The 14,754-nt window shown below is 43.8% G+C and overlaps 1 protein-coding gene across 2 annotated transcripts in view; it reads right to left on the bottom strand.

The window, feature by feature from the left end:
* The window catches only part of LOC140199414 (aryl hydrocarbon receptor-like), a 148,216-nt gene extending 133,666 nt beyond the window's left edge, over positions 1-14,550 (bottom strand). For both annotated transcript variants that reach the window (XM_072261468.1, XM_072261469.1), the window contains exons 1-2: positions 13,982-14,550; positions 13,696-13,883 (exon numbers count right to left, since the gene is read on the bottom strand). In XM_072261468.1, coding sequence (XP_072117569.1) covers positions 13,696-13,883; positions 13,982-14,040 — 247 coding nt within the window. In that variant the 5' untranslated portion in view covers positions 14,041-14,550. The remainder of the gene's footprint in view (positions 1-13,695; positions 13,884-13,981) is intronic.
* Between the last annotated feature and the right edge of the window lie 204 nt (positions 14,551-14,754).

Below are 14,754 nucleotides of genomic sequence, written 5' to 3'. Positions count from 1 at the left end.
TAGAATCTGAGCATCAAAGTGATCAGCATTTACTGTCCAAGCCTCATTGCTCTTGAGCTGGTGGTGATGAGTTGCCTTCTTGAACTGCTGAAGTCCTTGTGATTAGGGAGCAAGTCTCCAGATTTAGATGACCTTTCCTTCGATTGTTGCTGGGTGCATGTCTAACTCAGGAGACATAGGGAGCAGGGTTGGAGAAGATCTGAAGGTATGAATGCTTCATGTACCTGCTGACTTGAGTCAGACGTACTGTTGCAGTAATACTGGTTCTGTTCAATGTAATTGAATTTCCAGTTTTAAAGGTTAAAACTAGACTTTAAAACAAAAATTCGCCCTAGTTACTAGAGCACAAAAGGTGGTCCTTCAATCAATACAAACTCTGTTCCAGAACCCAACCTTCCCTTTCACAATTAAATGCACAACACTTGGTGCAGTGGTAGAAAGCACTGTACACTGATTTGTCATCCATTCTCCATAGCACATTTTCTCACACAGACCAAAATTAAAACTAAAATCTCATTAAGATCATTAGCAAAGCTCGAGGTTGGTAGATAACACCCAAAACCACAAATCAATCACAGTCTGGTTGCTGATTCAGCAAATTCTTGTTTACAAGTTAAATGCAATATTCAGTAAGGAAGAGTGTCAATCACCATCAATCCTCACTGTACAACAACAGTCACATCTTGCTCAGTCAGATAGTTACTTTGCAGAACTGTCCAGAGGAACCATACCATATAGTTAGTCCGTCAGTAATGTGCATCAGAAGCTCCCAAACTCAGTTTCAATCAAGTTCAGCTATAATAGTTGTACTAATGTCGGAGGCACACAAAAAGTCATCTGAGAACAATGCAGTTCCTCAGCAAGGACTAAACAACCTTTTTAATTTTGATGTGACTGCTCCTCCATGAGAACTAAGCTTGCAGCCTGCAGATTAAATCATATCTTCATTACTCCAGTGATTGAGAGGAAGAAGAAAAAAAACAATCTCATCATAGATTCCTCTGCCTTATTATGGTCCAATCCTTGCTGAAATTTCACAAGGAGAGAAGCTTTAGTTTCCTGCATCTGTGACAGAAATACAGGAAGCTAAGCACTCTGTTTTTAAACCACACATCCAACAGCAAGCTCCAGCTTTGAGTCACATTAGTGCAATAATAGCAGCTGCAACTTTAATGTGCCATTACTCTGATTAAACATAAATCAAAGACACTTTCATTCAACAATACAGTGCAGCAGTACATCAGGTTTAAAGAAACAAAGTAACAGAAATACAACATCAAAATGTGAAGTAGTTCAAAAGAGGGGGAAGGAGGGAAATATAAAAAAAAACAAAGAAGCCTACAGGGCCCGAAGTGCCCTAGATAGCCCGGATTTCAATATTTCTGTTCAGACTTTAATCTTATAATGCGGAAATTGCCCAGAGACTTTCTAGAATAAAAAAAAACCTGGCATCAGTAACAGTCTTACAAAGCTAAAGGGTAGTCATAATAAACATGCAGTGTGTCAGAGCCCTTCAGAGAAGGAAATCTGCCGTCCTGCCTGCTCTGAAAGTGGTTAGTCTATTCGCTGCTCATAAAACACCACTCAGTTCAAGTGTAAATGAAGATGCAAAATAAATGCTGTTCACGCCAAGTTCCCAAAAACTCAGAAAGTCACCGACCTGACTTGGCAGCAATGGCAGTTGAGTTTAATGCGAGATAAATGACATCCAGCAAATAGGGTATTGATAGCATCCTCTTGCCCACAGCCATCATTAATGTGTCTGAATAAAATCTCCCTCTGCAGAGCGGCCAAATCAATCACTTCTCAAGAGGTGGGCGGCTGCTGCAGTGGAAAGAGTATTGCTACTCTGAACCTGAGAAGATTCCTTTCACAAGGTTCCCAATGTTATTTCACATCGCCCTCGTGAGTAGGTGTGGAACTCTACAGCAAGCTCAAAATGGACTTTGTGTTCACTAATATGGAGTTTGAACCCAGGTCAAGATGAGACCCTCCACAAACTAAAATATTTTCCCTACCCTGTTATCACTGTGTGATATTGTTCTTCCCTTTTCTTCATTGCTAGCTACAGGTTCATATTGATCAGCTGTGCACTAGTTCCTTCTCCAAGAATCTGCAGATCCCTTAAATGCTTCCTACCAGAAAACTGGTACCCAACTAATTGACCATAGGTGGCATCACAACCAGTCCAATCCCCACATAAACACCCTACTCAGTCCAAGTAATGGGACAGAACCAGGAATGGAAACACCGGTTGATCATTCTTCTGTTGAACACAAAACATTGAACCCAAATCCATCTCCTTCCCTTATCACTGACAAATACTGCATTGGGGTAAGGATGAAGAAGTTGCCAACTTCAGCAAGGAAATTAACAGACATCTCAAGTTAACTGCTGGATTACTCAGGAGAAAAATTTTTTCCTCAAAAATAGTAGATTACTGAAACTTTGAAGCTTGGGAAGTTTTCCCTGATAGCAATGTAAATAGAACCGTGGATAAACTAACAGATCACCTATGGACAAATACAGGTTCATCTGATTTGAAGGAGATGCTCCACAAAGGAGGAGGGGAAAGAGCCCACAAGAGCAACACACTTCCAGATGTCCCTGCAGGCACCTTGTATACAGGATTCAGCAAGGCCGACAAGGAGGAAGGTACTGGGGAGAAAAAAAAAAGACTAGACAGCTGTTCTATAGTGGAGATCTTTATCATCTTTCCTCCCAAATACTTTGCAGCTGAATTATTGCTGGACTTTCCTGGAAGGGCTCTCCCCCATTGCTTGCTTATCTGAGTCACCCACAACATCTGCTGAGAGCTTTCCCTCAAACGCTCAGCCTTTCCCTGACACCATAAATGCTGATCTTACTCAAAAAAGCAGAATCTATCATCAAGATCCCCCACCATCCAGGCCATGCTCTCTTTTCACTGCTGCCATCAGGGAGCTGGTAAAGGAGCCTTAGTTCCCACAAAGTTCAAAGGAAATTTATTATAGTAGTACATACAGGTCACATGTGCAATTCTGAGATTCATTTTCTTGCAGGCATGTGCAGAAAATCTAAGAAGCATAAGAGAATCAATGAAAGACCACAGCCAATAGTACAGGCCAAAGAGGAAAAAAAAATTTAAAAATCAAGCAATAACTATAGAGACATGAGAGGAAAAGTTTTTGAAAGTCAATCCATAGGTTGTGGGAACAGTTCAGTGATAGGGCGAGTGAAGTTATCCGACTGGTTCAAGAGCCAGATGATATGAGGTGTAATAAGTGTTCCCGAACCTGGTGGTGTGAGTCCTGAGGCTCCTGAACCTTCTTCCTGATGGCAGCAGCAAAACAAGAGCTTGTCCTTGGCGGTATGAGGCCTCGATGATGGATGCTGTGTCCCTGCAACAGCGTTTCATGTCTATGTGCTCAATGGTGGGGATGGCTTTACCCTCGATGGACTGGGCCATATCCACTACTTTTTGTAGGACTTTCCATTGAAGGGCATTAGTGTCTCCATACCAGGCTGTGATGCAATCAGTCAATATACTCTCCACCACACAGCTATAGAAATTTGTCAAAGTTTTAGATGACATGCCAAATCCTCACAAGCTTCTAAGGAAGTAGAGGCACTGACATAATTTCTTTATAATTGTACTTATGTGCTTGACCACCTAGAATTGAGAAATTTAAAGTTGCTGATCCCGCAATGAGCCCTAAATCATGGACTTACAGTTTCCTCCTCCTGAAGTCAATAATCAGCTCCTTAGTATTGCTGGCATTGAGCGGGAGGTTGTTGTTGTGGCATCAATCAGCCAGATTTTCAGTTTCTCTCCTACATGCTGATTCGTCACTACCTTTGATTCAGCCTACGATAGTGGTGTTGTCAACAAACTTGAATACAGCATTGGAGCTGCGCTTAGCCACCCAGTCGTAAGTGTAAAGTGAGTAGAGCAGGGGGCTAAGCACACAGACCTGTGATGCATCTGTGTTAATAGAGATTGTGGAGGAGATGTTTTTTGCCAATCTGAAGTGAGGAAATCAAGGATCCAATTGCAATAAGAGGTATTGAGGCCAAGGTCCTGAAGCATATTGATTAGTTTTAAGGGGAAGATAGTATTGAATGCCGAGCTGTAGTTGATAAAGAGCATCCTGGTGCACGCATCTTTGCTGTCCAGATGTTCCAGGGTTGAGCAAATGAAATGGTATCTGCTGTGGACCTGTTGTGACAGTCGGCAGACTGAAGCGTAGCGGGAGCTGGAACATCGAAGACAGCATGAGTGGCTATTGGAGGGCTCTGCCCTCAGTAATTGATTTGCTGATTCTCAAGTCGGGGAACACAAAACAAAAAAAGCAATACTTCAGACTGACGGTAACATCGAAATAGCAACCGTTGTCTCCCCTGTCGCTGTGGAAGCAATACACGTCTCTCCGGGGGGGGGGGGGAGAGGGGGGGAGACACACACACACACACACACAGTGGGATGTTGAAATGAACAATTAGTTTCTTGATGGACTGTAAGCTATGATCTCTCTTTGGAGGCTTTGCTGTTGCTGGCATAGTGGGTAGTGGGAATGCTAATGCTTTATGCTAGATTAAAGGGGGAGGGGGAGGGTTGATGCTGTCTGACCATGGGAGGGGGCAGGGATCTTGGGGTTTCTTATGTTTTTTTCTGTTATTCATTCTTTGGGTATTTTTCTTCTGTTTCGAGGATGTCTGCAGACAGTAAGAATATCAGGTTGTATATTGTATACATTCTCTGATATTAAATGGAACTATTGAACACTCCCACCAGTTAATCAGCACAGGTCTTTAGAACTCAGCCAGGTAACCCATCTGGGCCAAATACTTTCCTTGTGTCACCCACCTGAAGGATGCTCTCATGTTGGCCTCAAAGACTGAAATTACTGGGGGCTGTGAGAGTTCATGAAGTTACCTCAATGGTCAAAGCAAGCATAAAAGGCATCAAGCATATCTGGAAGTGAAGCCTTGTTGTTACCTATGTTGCTTGATTTCACTTTGTAGGAGGTGCTAGCATTCAAGCCCTGCCACAGCTGCCAAGCATCCTTCGTTAATTCAAGTTTAGTCTGGATTTGGCACTTCACCCATGTCACGGCTTTCCAGAGGACCTCTTGCCAGACCCGAATGCCACTGATCTTGCCCTCAGCAGATAGCAGGTCTCATAGCTCATCAATGGCTTCTGGTTGGGGAGGACTGAATGATTTTGTGGGCTCACACTCATCTACAATTGTTTTTTTTAAATAAAGTTTGTGACAATCAAGATGTATTCATTCAGATCCACTGGTGTCCTTGAATATGGCCCAGTCCACTGACTCAAAACAATCCTGTAGCCGTTCCTCTGCCTCCCGTGACCACCCCTTTACTGTACTTTATCCCTAGAGCCTTGCTCCTTAACCTCTGCCTGTATACAGGGAGGAGAAGGCTAGCTTGCTAGGGGTATATAGGAAATATCGATTTCACCAGCAACGTGAAAGTGAATTGCAGATTGAATTTAAAGTGCAGCCCTGAACAGTAGTTTTCTGGGAACTGTGGACTGGAGTTGATTGCAAACCAGACAATGCTAGTTAACATTGATTTTGGGTTTCTGGAGTGTGAGTGAGAGGAAGACGGTGTATGAAAATTATACGTGATTCAAAGGAATCATTGTAGATACATTGTAACTATATTGTCCAGCTGTTACCTTCAATCTTTAGCATATAAAAATGCCATATAATATTAGCTGGGGAGGCCTCTTCCTCTAAGATGTCTACATGATGCCTGCTGCTCATTTTTGTTGAATAAAACACTTCTATATCCACGAACTTCAGCGTCTCTCTGGTGATGTTCACATTACTAGCCAAGTGATCCGATTTCACAAAATGCAGTTTAGGCATGGAATGGTAGGCATTCTTTACCCATAGTATGGTAGTGGTCTAGTGTGTTGGGACCCCTGATACTGCAAATTATACGCTGATGGTAATTAGGTCGAGATTTCTTCAAACAAGCCTGATTGAAGTCCCCAATGATGATTTGAAATGCGTCGGGCTAGGCTGTTTTTTTTTTTGGTGATAGCAGCATTCATTATCTCGAGTGCCTGATTACCAGGTTCAGAGACAATAATTCTTCTTCAACCATCAGTCTCCAGAACCAGAGTGGATAACTTCATTCCCTCAATACATTATCGATTCCACAACCTATAGACTCATTTGCAAAGACCCGACAGCTCATGTTCTCAGTATTTTTCTTTAATTTGCAGAGTTTGCCTTCTTTTGCACATTGGTTGTTTGACGGTCTTTGTGTGCAGTTTTTCCCTGATTCTATTAGTCACAAGGTGGTATATGGTGACGTACATGTACTTTGAGAATAAATTTACTTTGAAACTTGACAGAAAAACATCAGATACTTGTAAGTAAGTAGGGGGCTAGGAAAAAATAACTGAGAAATGGAATGATAATACTGCCATCACTTGCACACTGCTCTATCATAAATACACAGCAGGGCAGGCCTTTACTGAGGAAATTCTGAGCATTTTCTCTCTTGGACTCCACAGATGCTGCCTGACCCAGAGTTCTTGTTTTATGGCTGCAGAGCCAAGCAACTGCAGTCGCTTGTGTCCCCTCTATATAATGCTCTTTGCTCTTAGTCCACGTCTTCAAAACTGACAGTTCTGTTGGCATATGACAAGTCCACATAGGTGGATTATCAATGAGCTTGTTTCACCGGGAATACAAATATTGTGACAGGTATGTTTCTGGGGAGTTGTAAACAAGGAATCCAAGGGAGGAGTTTCACTAAATAACTAATATGCTGAAATTATGTCTACTCCACAATAAAATGACCACAGTTAAATGAGTGAAATCTCCACCATCTGACCATGGCATGATTCCAGCCTCTTCCACATATCAATTGAGCACAAGGCAATGAACTGGAAACTCAAAATAAACAGAGGAGTGCGCAGAAAAAGACAAAGGGGAAAAAAGTGTGACAGCTGAATGCAGATCCAACAGACGATGGAGTTTGTTTTTAAGTTATGAATCACAGAACAACTGGGTAAACTTATAAAGGAACAAGGTATGCACTTACAGCACTGTCAGTGACATTCCCCTTGAATTCAGAACAAAGCCACCACAATGTTAAAGACACAAAGAATGCACCTCAGCTGCATTTTGTTCTCTGACCTTGTCTAATTAATATCACTATCAGTGCAAGTACTGGGACAGATTATTGCTCCACCCCTTGTCCCTGTCTTAATGGAGCAAAGCAAGGACTAGGAACCCATGCCAGGTTTTGGTTCAAATGCGGTCTCTGAATGTTACACACAGGCAGTCCAATTCCAAGAAAATTATCGCCACCGTACTTCCTGGTTTGAATAGGGCAGCTGGTAGCAGCACATAGTCGGCACCCACATTTGTAACCAGACTACTGATATAGCTTGCTGACGGTCGCAGTTTCTTGTTTGGGAACAGACACCTGAATGACAGGCGTTTTCATCCCTCAGAAAGCCAGCAAGGACTGACACTTTGTCAGGGAGGGGGAGAAAGCTGGGAAGTACTGGTATTGAAGTGTCCACAAATACCAAAGGCACGGTAAATAATACCATTCCGGAGGGCTCATAAGTTGTTCTCTGGCCAATCAGTCCCCAGGTATGGACCAAGTCCAATTCCTCCTTTAAAATTTTAAAACTCCCTGCAGTACAACCCTGAGACCAAAGCTGAAATACTATGGAATTCTTCCAGACTTGGAACCTGATAAGTTTTACAAAGTAACTGAAAGAAACCCCAGTAATCAGGATCTTCATGGAGACCGGATGCAGCAGCACTGAGATTTCAGCATCAACCCCGCACGTACCTCGAGTTCACACATAAAGCCAACAGGTTGTTTGGCTTAAGCAGTAGCTCGGTGCAAGTTCCGGAAGATGACCCCATTCATTACTTGTGGGAAACAGGCCTGAAAGCCAGCCAAGGATGGGACCAGGGACTAGGCACAAACGCTCCCCAAAGCTCCTAAACCAGTGTGATAACTTCACTCATCTCAATGCTGAATTGACTCCACAACCTACAGACTCACTCTGAAGAACTCTATAATTCATGTTCTCAATTTTATTTATATTTTTATAATTTGCATGATTTGTCTTCTTTTGCAGTGGTTGTTTGTCAGACTTTATAGTTTTTCATAAAATCTATTGGATCTCTTTATTTCCCTGTAAATGTCTTTAAGAAAATGAATCTCAAGCTATACATAGTGGCATATACATATTTTGATAATATATTTATTTTGAAGGTAAAACAGCCTGTTGATGGTAGAGGGAGTCAAATTAATAAAATGTCCCACAACCAAGGAACCGAACTTGGGACCTCAGAACATTACCCTCATCCCATCAGGATATCAGAACCTCTCTGCAGATGTCCAACCTCCTCCTCCTCCTCCTCTGATTAGGGTGGAGAAGAAATAAGATGGTATACATTTGGCCAGCATAAGGGAAATAACACAAGCTCTCAGCTGGACTTTGCTGCAGCTTCTTTACAGGACGAATCCTGCAGCCTTTACACTCTACCACATCATACATATTTAATAAAATGCAGAAAACCAAATTAAGATCTAGCATCCTTTCCCTATATGCCATTGAGTTAAAATATAATGTCTAAAATCACATACCTTGTTAAAAAATTGAAGACTTTTTGAAAAAGTTTAACTTCAGTTGTCACAGGTACACCAAAACACAGTGAAATGCATCACTTTGCATCAACAACCACAGGTGCTGGGTCAGCCTACAGATGTCGCCAGGCTTCCAGCACCAACATAGCACACCCATATCTTACTAACCTGCACTAAATCTTGTGTCTTTGGAATGCAGAGCACCTGGAGGAAATCTATGTAGTCACAGGGAGAACGTACAAACTCCTTACAGACAGCAATGGGAGTCAAACCCCAATCGGTGATTGCCCGCACTGCAAAGCAATTACACTTATAAAAGTTGCTGGTGAATGCAGCAGGCCAGGCAGCATCTCTAGGAAGAGGTGCAGTCGACGTTTCAGGCCGAGACCCTTCGTCAGGACTAACTGAAGGAAGAGTGAGAAAGGGATTACTCACTCTTCCTTCAGTTAGTCCTGACGAAGGGTCTCGGCCTGAAACGTCGACTGCACCTCTTCCTAGAGATGCTGCCTGGCCTGATGCGTTCACCAGCAACTTTTATGTGTGTTGCTTGAATTTCCAACATCTGCAGAATTCCTGTTGAAAGCGATTACACTAACCACTTTGAGTGTGAATGACATTTATTAAAGAGCAAAGCAGTTTGGAAACACAGCTTCACTGGCTTAAACAGTCATGTAGAGCACAGAGATAATTGCCACACCGAGGTACCACTGGATATGCAAGAACAACAGGAGCTGGAGTAGGCCTTCAATCCTGCCCCACCATTCAATAAGATCACAGGCTGGCCTCAACTCTCTCTGGCGCCATTCCTCCACCCCCTCTATTCTTGATCTATCAAATACTTACTCACAAGCACCTTAAGTATTTCTAATAATTCAGCTTCTACCATCCATCAGGACAGAGAATTCCAAAGATTCACACCCTCTGCTAGAAGAATTTTTTTTTTTTTACATACCTCAGTTTTAAATGGCTAGAACCTTATCTTGTAGGTTATGGCTCCTTGTTGGAGAATCTCCTACTAATAAAAACATCTCAACATGTACCCTATCCAGCAACCCCTCCCCCCTTAGGTCAAGAAACCTTCCTTTATATACTGCTTTCAAATGCTAATGAATGCTTCTCCGATAGTCACTGTCCAAGTGCCTGAAATACTGATACATGGTCGTTGCCATATAATCTGTTTGTAGGATGAAGGACGGATAAGCGCTGGTTCAGGACAGCGAAAGGTAACCTGTTGCTCTTCTTCAAAAGGGTGCTGTGGGTTCTTTCAGACCATCCTGAGACAACAGATGGGCAGGCTTCAGGTTAGCAACTTAAAAGGGAATCACAACGATCTGCTATTGACTGCTCAAACGGGTTCTGTTCCCCTTACCAAAGCTCCCAGCTGGCTTCCCATTTTCTAATGCAAGGCACCTACGTCACCTCCTCGATGGTTCAAGCAGCGTACTCAAAATTAGCTGTTATGTTTATCTTAGTGTTTAACAGTTACTAATACAGGGCTTATGCAAATAAACTAGGTCATCAGCTATTAAACACAACTAGAATCTGCAAAGGTGACACACCTGTAAGTGTTTGCATAGAGACAATAAAAAGATTGTTGGGCATCAATAACTGTTTGAGCCCACAGCTACCATGCTGGTAAACAGCCTGCAGAAGTATGGGAGAATTGCTCACAGTGAGTGCTGCTCTGCATCACTGAAATTCTCCTGTTTATATTGGGATGCACAGCTGCTTATTGCATTGTGAAATAATGAGATTCAGAGGTTTCCCAGTATAGTGACTACACCTACCTCTGCCAGTGGAAGCCATCTAGGTCCTGTCTTAGATAACATCATTGCATCCACGCCAACTTATCCCTGGAGATAAATTCGCTACCAAGCTGTTGACGGCAGCCTTAGAAATCATACTATGACTTTTCTGAAAGTGCCAGCACTTCGTTGATTCAAGTTTATCCTGATTCACTGAAAAATCCTTTCCCTTTCCCATGACAGAATGAGACTCAAAAAAAGGGACCAGATAAACATGGATACTTGTGCAATTAAAGCAAGATTGTATTTGTTCAGTTAATAATGAAGAATCAAAGGCCTTGCTTAACAGAACATCGAATGATACAGCATATGAAGAGGCTTTACAACCCACAAAGTATGTGCTGAACATCATGCCAAATTAACCTAAATCTCTTCTGCCTGAACATGATCGATATACATATGCCATCGTTGTAAATTCTTTTGCGTTTCTTTACTTTCCTGTAAATGCTAGCAAGAAAATAAATCTTCAGGTGGTATATGGTGACATATATGTATTTCAATAATAAATTTACTTTGACCATTCCCTGTATATCCTCATGTCCAGCAAAAAGCATCTTAGGCACTACTATGATAGACACTTCCACCAGCAACCCTGGCAGTCTGTTTCAGAAACCTGCCACACTCATGTAACAAAACATCCCGGCTCATCTCTTTTAAACTTTCCTCTCTCACTTAAATGCATATCCTCAAATATTTGACATTACTGCTTTGGATAAAAGTTTCCAACAATCTACTTTAACTATGCCTCCAATAACTTCATAAACTTCTATCAGGTTACCCCTTATTATTCATCCTCCCCTCACATTCATCTTGGAGAACTATTCTAACTCACAGACTTTTGATAGCTTCCCTTCTTTACTATTCTTCCCTCATACAAGCTGCAACGTTTCTTGCAAGTTTGTTCAACTTTGGGAGATGTTGCTGCCAAGCCACATCCTGATGGGGAGATATGATGAAAAAGCATTGACTATCATCCCATCAGTGCACGTGTAACAATGGAGCAAGTTCCCATGTCTGGGCTAGCTTACAGAATGCAATCTTTCCAGCAAGATCCCAACAAAGAATGGCACGTGTATGTGTATTTGCCCTCTTTCAGATTAATTTATGGTAACATACACGAACAAAATTTCTTGCTGGCACGTAGGTCACAGAGCAAATCATCTATATGTCTCCCACTTACCTAGTCAAATGCCAAGACCCAATTGACAGCGCTGGACGGTCCCCACCAACAATCCCCGACAATTGATCACCGGTCAATGAAGGAACACAGACCAGACAATTGGAACAGAAGCCTAAAGTCCCACACTGCCAGTGACTTCTCTTCAACCATGCAGTTCTGACACAAACAAAATCTCTGCCTCAGTGTTGCAACACTGTCACCACTTTGCACTACAACACTTTTTACTGTTGATTGTGTATCATTTGTGTTTTTCTTGCAAGTACTGCTTATCTGATGTCATGTGCCTCTGAAGGTGTTGCAAACAAGTTTTTCATTGGACTAGTCACAATGAACTTGACGTTGACAAAGTCTGGGACACTGAGCGAAAGCAGTGGGGAGTCAGTCGAGCAGGAATGAACTTTGCCTTCTGGAGATCCCGCTACACTGGGCTTCTCTATGCTCTCCACATGTTGTTGTACACCCAGCATACCCTAATGGTCCTGGGAGGTAATGTTGACTTTAACACTCAAACACCATGGAGATTTCATTAGAGCCACAGAATAGCATGTACGTTTAGGATAGGCAGACACCAGGCTAAAAATCAACCAGCCCCAGCAACGGGCTGTGTATGGGGGCTATAAAACCTCAAATCTCAATACAATTTGGGACAGAAAGACTTCATTTGCCCCACATCCAGGTGTCTGAGGTGGGATGTGTTCAACTATCCACTCTCCCAGCAGAAAATGAGAGAAGCACACACAAAATGCAGGAGGAAATCAGGAGGTCAGACAGCATCAATGGAGGGGAATAAACAGTAAAGTTTCAGGCCAAGGCCCTTCGTCCTTGTGTTTAAGATAATGAGAGGGAAAGAGGAACAGTGAGCATGTAACCTTCTTAATCAGTTACCCACTGTTAGGAAGACCTTTAAAAGCGGACAATGCCAACCTGTGACATGATCACGCCCCTTCCGATTTACTGCCTTGACAACTACACACCAGTCTCGAAGTGAGGCGAGGCAGACCTTCCCTCTATCCCCAAAAGCCCCTTGAATGAATGGAGGGACAGATACCAACTTCTAGCCAGAGACACTCCATCTCTACTTGATCACTTTTTTTGTGGAAAAGTTTAATCTTTATCTCGTGCAACTTAAGTCTCCCCATGCTAAGCCAGTTTAAAATACACAAATAGATCCAAGGATATACGCAGAGAGGGAGCGCGCTCACGATCCAGTCTGGGTGTGCAATAACTATTACCCTCAGAAAGGGCAAGATAACGAAGAGTGAACATTTCAGACGGAGAGGGTGGTGCAAAAAATACAGGTTTGAATAAAGGAGTTAAAAAAAGGTCACGCCCATCCAACGCTTAGTAATAGCATCGTGTCTGGCCAGTCCGGGTCACTCTACTTCTCCGATTGTGCGACCCGGTAGAATCTGAACGCAACACCACAAACCCGTCTAACCGCCCGTATACATATTCAACTAAATTCCTACCACAACAATATTTTACAGACCCGAGGGAGGTCAGACTGAAACAGCGCAGCCCCGTCTCTTCAACCCCTCCCCCAACAAAAAAAGAAAACAGGAAAAGTAGCCCAAACTTCGGAGGGTGTACTTGTTTTCCAGCTTGTGCGAGTTCATACACAGTTCCCGGGGTGTACACGGTGATTATACCCTCCCTCAGAACGATAAAAATGTTTTACACAATCTTAGCCACGCGCAGCTCACTCTGAACGCCCCCTTCCCCGCACAGCACACTCAGTTTAAAATGTACATTCCGACGTGCGGCACGCATAATCTGGAACCTCTGCCAAAAAATGTGTGTGTTGATAGCGACTCTGGGCCGAATTAGGGCAACAGAGGAAGACACCGGGCGCGTGAGGCACACAACCGATGCTGAGGTACACTGTGGCTCCGACTTTGAGCCCACCTGCGTCCGGTTATGTCTGTACCGGGTGTGCGTATATATCGGCCTGATTGTGTACATCCACGGACTGCAGGCACTTCTATGTATCTGTCTGCCTGAGTGAGTGTGGTGGCGCCCATGTCAGTGTGTTCCTCTGTAACTCGCTGCGTCCTGTTTAAAGAGTCCGTCTCTTACCGTTGAAGAAACTCTTTGCTTTCAAGTATCCAACGCTGAGGCGCAGCACGGAGAGTTTGTCAAGCCGAGACCGGACATCCTCGGGAAAAGGCAACAGGCTGGTTAGTTTATCCAGCTCGCAATTCAAACGGTCCCGGTGCCTTTTGGACGGGTTCGACTTCACGCCTTCGAGGGAAGAAGGTTTGGGGCTAACGATTTCAAGAGGAGAAACGAGAGTTAGACTTTGCCCCGAATGCTCGAAACCCCTCCCCTTCTCCCGGACCGGCGCTGCCTCTCGCGACCTTACCTCTTTTGCACGGGTTTCTTCCTCTTTTTCACGGCGTAAATCCCACCGCTGCTCAACATGTTGTCGAGAACTGCTCCCACAGGGTGCTACACACAGTGAAGTAAATCCACACTAGCCGAAGGCGGCTTGGGTGCCCGGTTCCCGGAGCGGGATGGGCAGTGGCTTCCAGCGGAAACTCAGCCTCACGGCGCCACTCCGACTCCAAACAGTGCGAGTCCGTGCGCAGTCAGCAGATCCCAGATCCCAAACGTCGTCTTACTCCTGGAACTCAATCCGTCAGACACTCCGGCAATCAACCCTACGTGCCCCGATCTCTCCCTCACTCTTTTACCGGGAACTTCTCCTGCCTGCTTCGCCCCGTCTAGTAGTGCGTAAGTCCGACACCCTCCTTTCTCCCCTGTTCCTGGGCTGGGCTGAATTCAATCCGTATAACATCGTTGGCTCCTCCCTCCGCAATACTCCCGGAAAAGCAGCAGCGCCGACGGAGGAGACTGCTTAAGGAGGTTCTGTACTTGGAACAGCGGGCGAAAGAGGCTGTGGCGGAGAGGGGAGAGGCCGCGCCGGAGTAGTAGTTAGATTACGACAACACCAACCCTTCAATTCAAGAGTTATGTTGCCTTTCACTTTATGGGTCTTACTGATATGCTGTAATTGGGGATGGATTCCCTGTGCGATGACAACAACGAAAGCTATCTGCTGGATTTTTTTTTACGCTCTGAGAGGCGAAAAGATACAAAACATACCTAGAACAGTATAGCACAGGATCAAGCCCT

Source organism: Mobula birostris, chromosome 6 (genome assembly GCF_030028105.1).
Source record: "Mobula birostris isolate sMobBir1 chromosome 6, sMobBir1.hap1, whole genome shotgun sequence".
Classification (NCBI taxonomy): domain Eukaryota; kingdom Metazoa; phylum Chordata; class Chondrichthyes; order Myliobatiformes; family Myliobatidae; genus Mobula; species Mobula birostris.
This window is presented reverse-complemented; position numbering and strand designations above follow the sequence as displayed.